Consider the following 15,794-nt stretch of genomic DNA (forward strand, 5'->3'; position numbering starts at 1 on the left):
AACGCCTGGAATGGCGCCAGCACAGGAGCTGAGAATGAGTGTTTTTACTTTAACGAGGCCAAACATGAGGAATGACAATGGGTTGTCCTAGTATTGCACAACCCCTTAAAGATTATACAATTTTCGGTTAAGACATTTCCAACATTCTGAACATGAAAAAGGCTTCTTTCCTGTGTGACTTCTCAGATACTTATTAATCAGAACCTGTCACAACCAAAAACATTATTAACCTGCAGATATGGGCTTAATCTGCAGGTTAGTAACGTTACTATCGTGCCCGGCACCTGCACATAGCCAAACGCTGCTGGGAGAAAATTAACTTTATTCTCCTCAGCAGCATTCGGTTTCAGTCACAGGGGCGGTGCTGTCGCTGGTTCAGTCACCACTCTGAGTATAAGGAGCGGTGACTGTAACAGCACCGCAGCACTGACTAACAGCCAGCCCCCATGCAGAGTCAGTGGTAGTCAGAGTTGGGGTTTGTTTACAACAGCCGTTCTGTATTCTCCGAGCGGTAACAAAATCCGCACAGGCACTGCCCTCGTGACTGAAATTGAATGCTGCCGAGGAGAATAAAGTTAATTTTCTCCCAGCAGTGTTTGGCTATGTGCAGGTGCCGGGCAAGTTAGTAACGCTATTAACCTGCAGATTAAGCCCATTTTTGCAGGTTAATAGCGTTTTTTCTGGTGGCAGGTTCCCTTTAAAAGATGATTTCAGTGTAAAACATATCCCACATTAAGAACATGAAAAAGGCTTCTCCCCTGTGTGACTGCTCTGGTGACTAAGAAGATGTGATTTCTTCACAAAACATTCCCCACATTCTGAACATGAAAAAGGCTTCTAGCCTGTGTGGGTTCTCTGGTGTTTATCAAGATGCGCTTTCCGGTTAAAACATTTCCCACATTCTGAACATGAAAAAGGATTCACCCATGTGTGGGGTCTCTGGTGGCTATCAAGAAGCACTTTCCGTTTAAAACATTTCCTACATTCTTAAAATGAAATAGGCTTCTACCCTGTGTGGGTTCTTTGGTGTCTATCAAGATGTGCTTTCCGGTTAAAACATTTCCCACATTCTGAACACGAAAAAGGCTTCTCCCCTGTGTGGGTTCTCTGGTGGCTATCAAGATGCGCTTTCCGATTAAAACATTTCCCACATTCTGAACATGAAAAAGGCTTCTCCCCTGTGTGGGTTTTATGGTGGCCATCAAGATACGCTTTCCGATTAAAACATTTTCCACATTCTGAACATGAAAATGGCTTCTCCCCTTTGTGGGTTTTCTGGTGGCTATCAAGAAGCGATTTCCAGCTAAAACATTTCCCACATTCTGAACATGAAAAAGGCTTCTCCCCTTTGTGGGTTTTCTGGTGGCTATCAAGAAGCACTTTCCGTTTAAAACATTTCCTACATTCTAAACATGAAAAAGGCTTCTCCCCTGTGTGGGTTCTTTGATGTATAATAACATCTGATTTCCAGTTAAAACATTTCCCACATTCTGAACATGAAAAAGGTTTCTCCCCTCTGTGGATCCTCTGGTGGCTATTAAGATTAGCTTTCCGGTTAAAACATTTTCCACATTCTGAACATGAAAAAGGCTTCTCTCCTGTGTGAGTTAGTTGGTGTATAACAAGATTACATTTCTGTCTAAAATATTTCCCACATTCTAAACAGGAAAAGGGCTTCTCCCCTGTGTGACAGTGCTGGTGACTAAGAAGAGATGATTTCTTCACAAAACATTTTCCACATTCTGAACATGAAAATGGTTTCTCCCCAGTGTGAGTTCTCTGGTGACTAACAAGAGTTGATTTATCTACAAAACATTTCCCACATTCTGAACATGAAAAAGGCTTTTCCCCTGTGTGATATCTTTGATGTCTGATAAGACTTGATTTCTTTGTAAAACATTTCTCACATTCGGAACATGAAAATGGCTTCTCCCCTGTGTGACGTCTCTGGTGACTAACAAGCTGTGATTTGTAGTTAAAACATTTCCCACACTTGGAACAAGAAAATCTGCTCTCTGCTGTGTGATTTTTTTGATGTTTCAGAAGACACTTTTTGAGAGGAAACCTATTTCCAGATTCTGAACATGAAAATGACTTCTTTGCTTTAGGAGCAGTTAGTTTTTTAATGCGACTTGGATTTTCCATAGTAGTCGGTAATGGATCAGAAGACAGGACGTGTTTCAAAGGATCAGATGACAGATCTTTGCTGTGAAGGGATGATGGTATATCTGGAGTAATGGCATTCACTTCAATTGTATCCTGTGGGGTCTCAAGATCATCTGATTTAAAAATTGAAGATGTCAGTTGTCCCTCTGATTTCCTGGTACAGTCATCTGGCAACAAAAAGAAACCATTAATATTTTTGAATAATATATGCTTGATTTTTATATTTTTGAACATTTGTACTTAAATTGTCTATAAAAAGTTATGTAAAAAAATTGAATTATTCACAAATTAATGACAGTTCACAGTCTAATGCAAATCCTCATAGGATGAACCAGTGGAGCGTGGCGTTCAACTATTTGTTCATTCTGCCTCACAAATATGGAATAAAAAGCCACCAAACAATGTTCTGCAGTCAAAAATAATACCAATAAAAACTTCTACTCATCAAGCAAAAAACATGCCCACACTCAGGTCCATCATCTGTCAATGGAAAAACAGGTTTCCATATTATTAGTGGCTCAAATGCTTTTGAAAAGCAACATGGCTTCCATAAACTAATCCAGCAATATTCGCTCTCTTAAAGTCAAATCTCCCCCTCGCTCCTGAGCCTCGCAGTGCGCCCAAACCACATTTAGCATCCATGTATTTGACATTACTATAGTGAGAAGAACCCACTTAATTTACGGTGTATGTCTCCTGGAGCACAATCTGAGAACCAGTAAAATGGCAAATGTGCAATTTTTACTCTCCAACATCCACTGCGTGCTAATTTCCGGAAAGTGCCTGTGGAGTCAAAATACTCACTACTCCTATAGATTAATTCACCGAGGGTTATAATTTCCAAAATGGAGTCACTTTATGAGGATTTCTACTGCTCTGGTTTTCTGCCATTTTGTCAAATTAGGGCTTCTGTAAATGGTGTGTCCCATCTCCTCTGTGATCTGCTCCTGCGAAGTCTGCTTCTGTCATTAGGCACTGCGTCAAAGATACATAGCCAGAGGGGTCACGCAGATCCACCCACTGTTAGCGAAGGGAAGCACTTTGATTTGGAATTGGACAGAACCTCCACAGCGAACTACTGTATGTCTTCCTAGGTGCTGACAATGATCCAGACCCAGGATTTGCTTTTTATTAGCTCCTAAGTTACGCCTACACACTTCTCCTTTATGAACTCATGTGTGGCTGTTTGTGAGATGTTCTCAGCCTTTAAGGATTTTAGGAGAGCAACAACTTAAGATATCTTCACCTCTGAAGATCACAGGCACTAGATATTGATGTCATATTTTTTTATCATGATTTTACCTGTACATAAAGATCAAATATGACCTTGTTCGCACCATCTATCAGACCGTTATTCAATTGGAGTGATTCTAGTGCACCCCCCCGCTGATGTGAGTTAATGCGTCACATCCGCCCTTCGTTATAATGCTGAAAATCTATATCGCATACATATCGGATCGATACCAACCCCAATATTCCGGTCTGAACCCCGGAGCCGGGTTGACTACAATCTGTGCTGCATGAATAAAAGTTCTGTGCCTGGGAAAGCACACTTCTCCTGCAGTAAACCCCTCTCCTTTTGGCATGTTTTCTCCTAAAATAACTTTCCTGTTTAATTACCTCTACACTACAGGGTTCCTATGCTTCAAAAGAAGTTAAACCATTATCTCTCACTTCCCCATATGTTCTATTGCAAGGTCTTCCGAAAGGAGTTTAATTGTCAGCTCTTCCTAGATCTTAAAGCGCACCTGTCAGCGGGATTGTGCTCAGTAAACTACATACACTGTCTGGTGGGCACCATTACACTGATTAATATGATACCTTGGTTGATGAAATCCGTCCTGTGGTTGCTGTGTTATCTTTACTTTCAGTTTGGAGATAATGATATACATTTGCTCCGGGGCGGCCTGTGGGGGGTGCGCTATCTGGTGCTCTGCTTACATATTCATCTGTATGCTCTTATGACAGCTCACTGATCGCTCACTGACCTGCCTCCTATTTTACCTAACCCTGCACTACTAAATGCATTATGTAAAATAAGAGGCAAGTCAGTGAAGGCTTAGAGATTGTCACAGTTCCACCCCTCAGTGTGACTGGGATGCAGTTGCTGCCAACTCAACCGTTAAATCTGGTAAAGGGGCGTGCTGAAGCTGTCAGTACTTTGATTGACAGCTCAGCCGTCCAATCTGAGACTGGGAGGCGCTGGCTATCTCGAAGTGTTCATTATCCCAGGTGATTGCTAGTATACTTAACTGGGCTGTTTCTCCTAGACCTCTGCCAGACGTACATTCAGCTTGGGTGAGGTTTGTCTCTGCCCCTTGTGTTCTGTGAATTTATCTTCTGTTGCCTGACCTTGGACCTAGTTGTGCTCTGATCCGCTATACTCCTGGCATTCTGACCAGCGGAACGTTACCTGACCACGCCATTGTCTCTTCCTTCTGTTTAGGATGCATCCTCCTGGCTTCTGACTTCAGACTCCCTCACTATCCTGCTTCACGACTTGGCCATGAAAGGTGACACAGCGTCACATTATGTCTGGCCAAGGTCTAAGAATGTGAAAGCTGACACATTATCTTGTAGTCTCGATTCAGTTTCTCCTCCAGAACCTGCATCCTCCATTATTCCTCACGGTATTGTGGATTCTATGGTAACCTTGAAATTGGAGGAGTAGATCCATAAAGTCCAGTCGTTGGCTCCTTCCGCTACTCCAGGATCTAAATTATTTGTGCCTGTGTACCTAAGATTGTGTGTGTTACAAGAATTTCAGGATCTTGAGTGGTCATCCTGGGGTTATTGCTGCACAGAAAGCAATTGCTAGATTTTTTGGTGGCCGTGCATGCATAATAATATCAAAGATTTTTGTATCTGTTTGTGAAATTTGCGCCCATGATAAAGTCAGTCATAGCCGGCCGGCTGGGGAATTGAATCCATTGACAATTCCAGAAAGCCAGTGGACTCATCTGTCTATGGATTTCATCACGGATTTTCCTCTGTCTCGTGGGAAAACTGCTATCAGAGCGGTAGTTGACCAATTCAGCAAGCAAGCTAATTTTGTTCCTTTGTCAGGATTACCTAATGCAGAGACACTCTCCAGGTTGTTTTTCTCATATTGTAAGGTTACATGGGATCACTCTTAACATTGTGTCTGATAGGGGAGTACAATTTGTCTCTAAATTCTGGAGAGCTTTTTGTAGTAAACTCAGGATTGACTTATCATTTTCATCTGTTTACCACCCTCAAACCAATGGTCAGACTGACAGGACAAATCAATCTTTGGAATAAGTTTTAAGATGCTTTGTGGCGGCTCAGCAGGAGGTCTTCGTTTTTACACTTGCCGAGTTTCCATTTAACAGCTGAGTGAATCAGTTTACTGGAACCTCACCATTGTTCTGTAATTACGGTTTTCATCCCTATTTTGGTGAATTTCCTAGGATTATTTCTGAATGGTTTGGGATGGAGGTCACAATACTAAGATTTGGGAATGTCTGAAAGGATGTTCAAAAGAATATTGGGACTGCTCAGATTCGCCAAAAAACAGAAGGCCAATAGAAGACGTTCAGTGAGTCCTGTTTTTAAGATCGGGGATAAGGTTTGGTTGTCATAGGAACATTAAACTTAAAGTGCTGTCGACAAAGTTGGGTCCAAATTTTATTGGTCAATATGAGATCCTAGAGGTGGTCAATCCAGTGGCATTCAGATTAAAGCTTCCTCCATCTCTTCGCATCACTAAAGTCTTTCATAAATCCCTATTAAAGGAGTTTGTCCCTTCGGCATTGTCTCCCTCTTCCCCGCCTCCTCTGGTTTCAGTCGACGGTGGCTTGGAGTATGAGTTTCAGTGGGTTATGGATTCTCATAGGGTCCGAAATTCCCTCCAATACCTCATCCATTGGAAGGAATATGGACCAGAGGAGAGAACGTGGGTCATAGCTTGAGATGTGAAGGCAGATTGGTTAGTCAGGACCTTCCATCTAAAATTTCTTGGGAAGCTTGGGGGTCCGGTGGCCTCCATTAGAAGAGGGGGTACTGTCACGGTTCTACCACTCAGTGTGTCTGGGATGCAGTTACTGACAACTCGGTCATCCAGTCTGGTGCAGGGTTGTGCTGAGCTGTCAGTGTGTTGATTGACAGCTCAGCCGTACAATCTGAGACTAAAAGGAACTGGCTATCTCGAAGTGTTCATTATCCTAGGTGATTGCCAGGCTACTTAACTGGGCTGTTTCTGCCAGATGTACATTCAGCTTGTGTGAGGTTTGTCTCTGTGCCTTATGTTCTGTGAATTGATCTTCTGTTGCCTGACCTTGTTCTGACCATCCGTATGTTTAACCCCTTATGCTCTGATTCGCTATCCTCCTGGTATTCTGACGAACGGAATGTTACCTGTCTACTTCTTTCTTTCTTTTGTTTATGATGTACCCTCCTGGCTTTTGACTTCGGACTTGTTAGGCTCACGCCCGGACTGACTGGCGTGAGCGTGATTAGTGATCCCACTGGATCATGAACCGAGGAGTGCCTGGAGGGGCGTGACTAAGTATCAACCCGGTTCGACCAAGGTCGCACGGCGGCTCAATCGACTCTGTAAACCAGGGAGGAACCGAGCAGAGGGACCAGTTGCTACTCCAGGTCAGACCCCGGTCACAGCTGTTGACCCACACCGGGGAATGCAGGAACAGGCAGGTTAGGCTGGCATACAGACAGGTGGGTACTGGCAGGCACAGCTGATATGCAGACAGGTGGGTACTGGCAGGCACAGCTGATATGCAGACAGGTGGGTACTGGCAGGTAGGAATGCAGGCAAAATAGGAACCAGTACAGACTATGATACAGGAACAGAGCCGCAGATGCGATAGACAAGCAGAGCAGAGCAAAACCCGCAGGTGCAGTAGACAAGCAGAGCAGAGCAAAATCCGCAGATGCGGTAGACAAGCAGAGCAGAGCAAAACCCGCAGGTGCGGTAGACAAGCAGAGCAAAGCAAAACCGCAGGTGCGGTGGACAAGCAGAGCAGAGTAAAGCCGCAGGTGCAGTGGACAAGCAGAGCAGAGCAAAACCGCAGGTGCGGTGGACAAGCAGAGCAGAGCAAAACTACAGGTGCGATGGACAAGCAGAGCAGAGCAAAACCCAAAGATGCGGTAGACAAGCAGAGCAGAACAAAACCCGCAGATGCGGTAGACAGGACAGGGCTCTGTTCACATGGAACAGACTGGAAAACACAAGAAGATAGCTGGAACACAGGAGTAGATAAGGAGACAGGGAAACAGAACGAGCAGAACCAGATACACACAAGGTACTTACAATGAAGTAGCGAGTGGACACAAAACTCACAAACAGAAGTACAGAGACAACGAGTTGGAGTTAGGTGCAGGTTCAGACACTGCAGGAAAAGGGAAGGTACAGACATAGAGACAAATAGGTAAAGGGCTAGGACACTGTTCAGACAGGATCCGAACCAGGAACAAGATACAGGAACGAGCCTGGGAACTCAGCCCCCAGGATGGCGGAAACTGACTAGAAGTCACAGGTAACAGGCCTGGGTATACAGCCCCCAGGGTGGCAGAAACAGGCAAGATACAGGACAAGACCTGGCAACTCAGTTGCACAGAACACACTGAATGAAAGAGTTGCTCAGGCACCTCCTACTGGGTGGAGGGGGTGTAAGTATCCAGTGACTCACAGCAATAGGTTGGGGACGCATTAGGAGTGCACACACTGCAACTATAAGAATCAGAAAGCAACAGCGCCGCCGCCCTAAGCAATCAGACAAGAGACATGCAAACAGAAGGCACTGGAGCAAAGTGTGCAGCCTGGACTGATAGGTAAGATTGCGGTCTTGCATGGTGGGAGGTGGTAAACCATGTAAGCATGCCGCCAGGGATGTTACAGGACTCCTTGACTATCCTGTCTCACGGCTTGGCCATGAAAAGTGACTCAGCATCACAGAGATATATCATGGCACAGGGGTAATGCTTTTTTATGTAGTTTATCATAATCCTCCTTGAAGTTAGTCAGTTTTAAAAGAAATTGAAAAGTCAGGATAAAGGGAAACTCTGTTGTTATTGTACAGAAATTCACACTTGGTCCTCACTGCACATTTAATGTTGTCGATCATAAAAATGAAACTTTTCCAGAAACACTGGACCTGGTCTTGTAGGGACCATATGAGCACATTCAGCAGCACAGAAGGGAGGGAAGGTAGATTCATCCAATAAGATATCAGGGTTCTAGGAAGCCAACAGCATCATTACCCTCCGCTTTCTCTTACAGGCCCGTCATAATATTATTATTCATGTGATTTTCTAACTTGTCAGCAAATTCTATGTACGCTGTCATTTGGCTTTGTAGTTTAAAGATCTGGGCAGGTAAGAGTCAGCATCTCCTAATCTCAAAGGGTAGGTGGATCCTTCTGGTTGGAAGTTCTATAGATTAGGGCTTTCAATGCCCAAAGTCATTTAAACAGTTTTGGATGGAGGAGAATGTTGTGGTCTAGAAGTAAAATGGTGATCACATGATTGTGGTACGGCCGGACTACACCACCGATAAAGCAGCCACAGCCGGTGACTGAGATGAATTGGTAACTTCTCTACATTTAGTGGTTACTACTCACCTGGGTAGTCATATGTAGGAATCTCCTCTTTACACCGCTCATCACCGCTCACATATGTCTCTGTAGTATTAATATGGGTCAGATATTCACCCTGAAACAAATATTGTAAAAGTCACAGGCTGATGGAGAAGTCACATCTATGATCAGCTCTAATCCTGCCATCTCCAACGTTCTCATTACACAAGTATAAAACATATAATACTGGTGGATAAAACAAGATGGAACACAAGACCTTCACAGCCGTCTACACATCATAGGGGAGATCTCATGACACCTTCTCTCCATCTACCTGATGATACTGAGGAATATTGAGATCTTCTTGTTTACAGTCATGTGGAAGAAGAGGACGGGGAGATCTCTCTGGTGTTGTCCTCTTACTGGATAGATCTGGAGGAAACACATACAGGGACTGAATTCATTCTTTACATACAGATAATTATAGGCCGTGTGTATTTAGTCCTGTCTATTACCTGGTGATGTGAGGGGCTGGGGAACCTCCATCATGACGTCCTTGTACAGATCTTTGTGTTCTTCTAAATACTCCCACTCCTCCATGGAGAAATAGACAGCGACATCCTGACATCTTATAGGAACCTGACACATACAATGATGCAGTCATCCCCCCGATCCTTTCATAGCATTACTGTATAAAGTCCCAGCATTCCCAGCAGTGTCACCTCTCCAGTCAGCAGCTCAATCATCTTGTAGGTGAGTTCTAGGATCTTCTGGTCATTGATGTCCTCATATATCAGAGGATGAGGTGCAGGCCACGTGATTGGGCTCAGGGGTCTTCCCCATCCCTCAGACACAGGGTCTTCACAGCGCTCTCTAGAGGTCTTCTTCACTACTGTGTAATCCTGGTTATGGAGAGAGACATTAACCCCTTAACCCCCAAGGGTGGTTTGCACGTTAATGACCAGGCCAATTTTTACAATTCTGACCACTGTCACTTTATGAGGTAATTACTCTGGAACGCTTCAACGGATCCCCCTGATTCTGAGATTGTTTTTTCGTGACATATTGTACTTCATGATTGTGGTAAAATTTCTTCGATATCACTTGCGTTTATTTGTGAAAAAAACGGAAATTTGGCAAAAATTTTGAAAATTTTGCAATTTTCAAAATTTTAATTTTTATGCCCTTAAATCAGAGAGATATGTCACACAAAAGAGTTAATAAATAACATTTCCCACATGTCTACTTTACATCAGCACAATTCTGGAACCAAAATTTTTTTGTTAGGCAGCTATAAGGGTTAAAAGTTGACCAGCGATTTCTCATTTTTCCAACAAAATTTACAAAACCATTTTTTTAGGGACCACATCACATTTGAAGTCACTTTGAGAGGTCTTTATGACAGAAAATACCCAAAAGTGACACCATTCTTAAAACTGCACCCCTCAAGGTGCTCAAAACCACATTCAAGAACTTTATTAACCCTTCAGGTGATTCACAGGAATTTTTGGAATGTGGAAGAAAAAAATTAACATTTAACTTTTTTCACAAAAATGTTAATTTAGACCCAATTTTTTTTATTTTCACAGGGGTAACAAGAAAAAATGGACCCCAAAATTTGTTGTGCAATTTCCCCTGGGCACGCAGATACCCCATATGTGGGGAAAAAACACTGTTTGGGCGCACGGCAGGACTCGGAAGGGAAGGATCGCAATTTGACTTTTTGATTGTAAAATTTGCTTGAATAATTAGCGGACGCCATGTTGTCTTTGGAGAGCCCCTGTGTGCCCAAACATTGGAGCTCCCCCACAAGTGACCCCATTTTGGAAACTAGACCCCCCAAGGCACCTATCTAGATGCATAGTGAGCACTTGGAACCCCTAGGTGCTTCACAAATTGATTCGTAAAAATGAAAAAGTGAAAAAAAAAAAAACTTTTTCATTTTTATGAATCAATTTGTGAAGCACCTGGGGGTTCCAAGTGCTCACTATGCATCTAGATAGGTGCCTTGGGGGGTCTAGTTTCCAAAATGGGGTCACTTGTGGGGCAGCTCCAATGTTTAGGCACGCAGGGGCTCTCGAAACGCAACATGGCGTCAGCTATTTGAGCCGATTTTCAATTCAATTTGTTAGCGGACACCATGTCGCGTTTGGAGAGCCCCTGATGTGCCTAAACAGTGGAGCTCCCCCACAAGTGACCCCATTTTGGAAACTAGACCCCTCAAGGATTTTATTAAGGTGTATAGTGAACATTTTGAACCCAGAGGTACGACACAGAATTTGATAACATTAGGTCATCATATTGAATAAGTTGTCATTACTCTTGAGCGCAAGTGCTCGCTACTTGAGTTTGCATCGGGTACTCACGTATGCATCATGTACAGCGTGTGCTCGAGTGACATGCTCGAGTCCCTGCTCCGCATGTTTCACGGTTATTAGACACCCAAAAAAAAAACATGCGGGGATCGCTCGTGCATGGCAGGCAATCCCCGCAAAGTTTTTCTGGCCGCGAAGCATATGGGGAGGAGACTCGAGCATGTCACTCAAATACCCACGATACTCAATGCATACCAGAGCACCCGATGCAAACTCAAGTACCGAGCACTTGCGCTCAACACTAGTCGCCATATCGTCATCTTTTTTTCTTACTTTTGAAAAAAATCCCAACCCCATCACAACCCTAACCCCAAACCCAGGCCTAACCCTAGCCCTAACCCTAGCCCTAACCCTAACCCGAGAGTTTATTTTTTACGCCGTTCCTCGTGCGGTATAAGTGATTAGACGACTTTATTCTTCGGGTTGGTGTGATTACAGCAATACCAGAATCATATGGGGGTTTTATGACTGACAGCTGTCACACACTAAAAGACGCATTTTTCGTAAAATCTAGTTTTTGCATCGCCATATTTTGAGAGCTATAATTTTTCCAGATTTTGGCAGACAGTCATGTGATGGCTCGTTTTTTGCGGGATGAGTTGACGTTGTTATTGGTGCCATTTTCAGGCACGTGACATTTTTTGATCGCTTTCTATTCCGATTTTTGGGAGGCAGAATAAACAAAAACCAACAATTCAGGAATTGTTTTTTTTGTTTTTTTTAATTCTGTTCCGCGTGTGGTAAAATTGATAAGGCAGCTTTATTCTTCGGGTCAGTACGTTTACAGCGGTACCACATTTATATAGTTTTTCTATGTTTTGCACTTTTACATAATAAAAGCAATTTTATAGAAAAAATTATTTTTTAGCATAGCTTTATTCTGAGAGCTATAACTTTTTTATTTTTCGGCTGATGGAGCAGTATGGCGGCTTGTTTTTTGCGGGACGAGATGACGTTTTCAGTGGTACCATTTTTATTTATATTTGTCTTTTTTATCGCGTGTTATTACATTTTTTGTTTGGCGGTATGGTGATAAAGCATTGTTTTTTGCTTCGTTTTTTTTTTTTTTTTTTTAACCATGTTCACTGAAAGGGTTAACTAGTGGGACAGTTTTATAGGTCAGGTTGTTCCGGACACGGCGATAGCAAATATGTGTACTTTTATTGTTTGTTTGTTTTTTGTTTTTTATTATAATATTTATTGATGGGTACATTATATTTTTATTTTTGGTGGATTATTTTTTTTATTTTATTTTTTTATATTTTTGCAATTTTTTTTTCACTTTCTGATAGTTTTTATACTTTATTACTTTGTCCCACTATGGGACTTTCACTTTTTTTTTCTCTGATCGCCTGCATGGCACAGGAATGCAGCACCATCCCTGTGCCATGCAGGCTGTCAGCGCTGGACAGGGAGAAGATTGTTTGGAGATGCACTGCGCTGGAAGCCAGAAGAGGAGGTGAGTATCTGCGATCACCTCCCCTTGCCACCGCAATGCTGCGATCGACTTCGATCGCAGCATCGCGGGGGTTAATGTGCTGGAGCGGTGCGTAACCGCTCCCTGCATATAGTACCGGGTGTCAGCTGTGACAATCAGCTGACACCCGGCGGCGATCGCGCCCGCACAGCCTGTGTGCGCGCACGATCGCCATCACGTACTAATACGGGTCTGGCTCTTAAGTCCCAGGGCACAGACGCGCATTAGTACGTCAAATGTTGTTAAGGGGTTAATAAATCTCACTACAGACATTTCCAGAGTCCTCACCTCTCCAGTTCTGTCCTTCTATTATTTCCATAGATAAGAAGGATGTAATGTGACGTCATCAGAATCTCTCACCTCTCCAGTAAGCCGGAAGAGGATCTCTAGGGTGAGGTGTAATATCCTCTCCACCATCTTGTCTCTGTCCATATCCATCCTTGATGGGTAAAATCAAGAAAATTCTCTTATATAGAAGATCTTCACTGACAGGATCCGATATTGTAGAGACCTGAATGAGAAGATGATGAGCAGATATAACATAAAAATCCTGGGTAATAATACAATTACTGGAGATAATAAGGGGAAACATATGAGGAGATTTATTATTTTACAGTGTTTAGTTTTCTTCTATACATCTAGTAATAAAACCTATATATTTTAGGCCACAGACAACAAACAGTTTCTTCCTCGGAGTCTGCAGCTGAATACCTTTCTCACAAGATGGTGGTCTGATGGTTTTATGAGATGGTTGTTTGTTCTCGGCCCCGACCCTTTCACAACTCCTGTCTCCTAAATTAATCGTTAGAGAAACACATAATGAGAACCTGGCTTACACCTCTGGGGTTTCACAGATGCGGCATTGATAAATGTCCACCATGTAAATATGCCGAACACAAGAAATAGATTTAATCACATTAAATAAAACATTTCATTACACAATGTATCACCTGCAGCAGAGAATTTGTAGTATATTGTATTCAGTGTCTGGGATGTAATGTCAGATATGTCGGCTGCTCCTCCCGTAAATAAGGCAGAGAATTAATGAGCACATAGGAGACCCCACTAATCCCGCGGCCATTAACCCCTCCAACGTTTCCACACATTTCCTAAGAGAACACACTGGTGACTGAAAGAACTTTCGGTTTTGTGGCATTGAAAGGGTAAATCGTTCAGGTGGAGGGAAGATGGCGGAGGGGCATTGCTGAACCGTGAAGCTTCCTGGACACTGAGGCCAAATCCATCGCACCGGAGGGTATAAAGAGAATATGTGGACGGTTATCACTACTATCTACATTACTGTGATAGTACTAGGAGATGAATAATGGCGTTGTGTGAGGACTTCTCTGGGCTTCTGTCCTTCATCCTGCAGTCGTCTGAATGGATCTAATGTGGACGGGAACCAGCTAAACCGCATTCTGTCCACAGCTGTTACCTCACTGTTTACACCACACAGAGACCCCAAAAGAGTCTCCGTGCTGAAGGGGTTAATGCCCCCTGCGCCCAGTAATGGGGAATCTCCACATACCTCCACCTGCAGATCCGCCACCACATATATGGCTGCTCTGTGCGTACAGGACCTGTGATGAGGTCACAGGAGGGGAGGAGTCAGGGGTCACATGATCAGGGGCCTCAGTGAATGCGCAGTGTGAACTGTGCGGCTCCTGTACAGTGATATCCGGAGTGAAGACGCTACATGGAGATGTCTCCGCAGTCAGTGACATTTCTGGCATTATGTATGTTTTTTGCCTATCCTTCTCTGAAATTTGACTACCCAATTCCTTCTCCCAACCCCAGTAAAGGGTAGAGGGTCATCGCTGGTGTCCATTTGTGTTGCTTTGTGTATGCAAGATAGAAGTTTAGTACAAGGACCTACTTGCGTGATTAAGGGTTCAAAAGGAGTGAGTTCATCTTTCATACTAGTAACATGTGAGAATTTATAAATGACCTGAGCTGGAAATAAGCCAGGCAGGATAGACTCCTAATTGGAAAGGAGCCACGAAGTTCTATAAAGGAAGGAAAAGAGCCTGATCCCATGAGAACGTGTCTCAATCTAACCCCATCAGATCAGTCCCAGATTAGAAATGAGTCCGTACCTGAAGCAGAGGGAAAATCTGGGTTGTCAAACAAGGGCATTAATGGACCCAACCTACGTGATATAGATGAAGAGATTAAGACTTGATCCCATGTTTTCAAAAAGTGTTGAATGGGTATTGATAATTGTTTAGTTTGTACATGTATTTAGTCAATCCAAGGTAGAGATGTGAGTATCCACGGATAGAGGTCCTCTTCCAGTTTCACCCATTGCTTATGTTCCACAGATGTGAACCAGTCCACTGCTCTCATAAGAATCAAAGATTGATGGTAATTTTTTTTAGAACGGGCATACTAGTACCCCGCTTTATTTTTGGAACATCACAATATTTTAAAACATATCCTAGACCTCGACGTTCCCCATACTACCTAATAGCGTTGTCGAGATGGGAGAAAAAGGTCTGAGGAACGCAGACAGGAACGGTCTGGAATATATAAAGAAGTTTTGGCAAAATGTCCATTTTATCACATAAATACAACCAAACCAGGACAAGGGTTTGGAGTTATAATTCATTACATTTTAAAGAGTTTGTTCAAGGACAGTGATATAATTTAAGCTATACAGATCATCCATGTTGCCTGGAATTTGTGTACTGAGGTACTTAGGTGTGTCTTTCTGCCACTTAAAGGGAAAGTTAAAAATTAGCCGTTGTCTTATGTTATTGCTTCTGATTTAGAGCAGTTGACTTTAAAATCGCTTACTTGACCAAATTCTTCGAATTCCTTTAGTATAGAAGGAAATGAGATAATTGGGTTTGAAAATAGAGCAACAAGTCATCTGCGTATAGAGCTAGTTTATAGTGATGTGAGCCTATAGCAACTCCACTAATATCTGGATTTTTTTGTAATGCTACCGCGAAATGTTCCATCACCAATGTGTATAGGAGAGGTGATAAGGGACACTCTTGCTTTGTCTCATTTTTAATAGAAAATGTGTCAGATAGAAGGCCGTTTACCCTATAGCTTTAGGGTCAGTGTAGAAGGATAGAATTTTAGATAACAAGAAAGAGCCTAACCCAATTTTTCGTAAGGTGCTCTTCAAGAAAGTCCAGTGCATTCTGTCAAACACTTTTTCAGCGTCCAAAGAAACAAGGCACATTGGGATCCCGTTTTTTTGCACGTGAAACT

General features: G+C 43.0%; 1 protein-coding gene across 4 annotated transcripts; it reads right to left on the reverse strand.

Annotated features, from left to right (window-relative positions):
* Nucleotides 1-436: 436 nt before the first annotated feature.
* Nucleotides 437-14,169, reverse strand: LOC141207000 (uncharacterized). 4 transcript variants are annotated; one of them, XM_073664358.1, is made up of 8 exons: nucleotides 14,101-14,161; nucleotides 13,284-13,364; nucleotides 12,933-13,083; nucleotides 9,443-9,622; nucleotides 9,236-9,359; nucleotides 9,055-9,152; nucleotides 8,766-8,856; nucleotides 437-2,333 (listed from the first exon to the last, which is right to left on the reverse strand). In XM_073664358.1, exons 3-8 carry the CDS (start codon nucleotides 13,008-13,010, stop codon nucleotides 1,006-1,008), a joined length of 1,899 nt encoding a protein of 632 aa, XP_073520459.1. In that variant the 5' UTR covers nucleotides 13,011-13,083; nucleotides 13,284-13,364; nucleotides 14,101-14,161; the 3' UTR covers nucleotides 437-1,005. The 4 variants fall into 4 exon arrangements, with proteins under 4 accessions (XP_073520459.1, XP_073520460.1, XP_073520461.1 ...); XM_073664359.1 differs by lacking the exon at nucleotides 14,101-14,161 and adding an exon at nucleotides 13,523-14,048; XM_073664361.1 differs by having other exon boundaries at nucleotides 439-2,333; nucleotides 12,861-13,083.
* Between the last annotated feature and the right edge of the window lie 1,625 nt (nucleotides 14,170-15,794).

Source organism: Phyllobates terribilis, unplaced genomic scaffold (genome assembly GCF_046119375.1).
Source record: "Phyllobates terribilis strain yellow unplaced genomic scaffold, ASM4611937v1 Scaffold_156__1_contigs__length_4398808, whole genome shotgun sequence".
NCBI lineage: Eukaryota > Metazoa > Chordata > Amphibia > Anura > Dendrobatidae > Phyllobates > Phyllobates terribilis.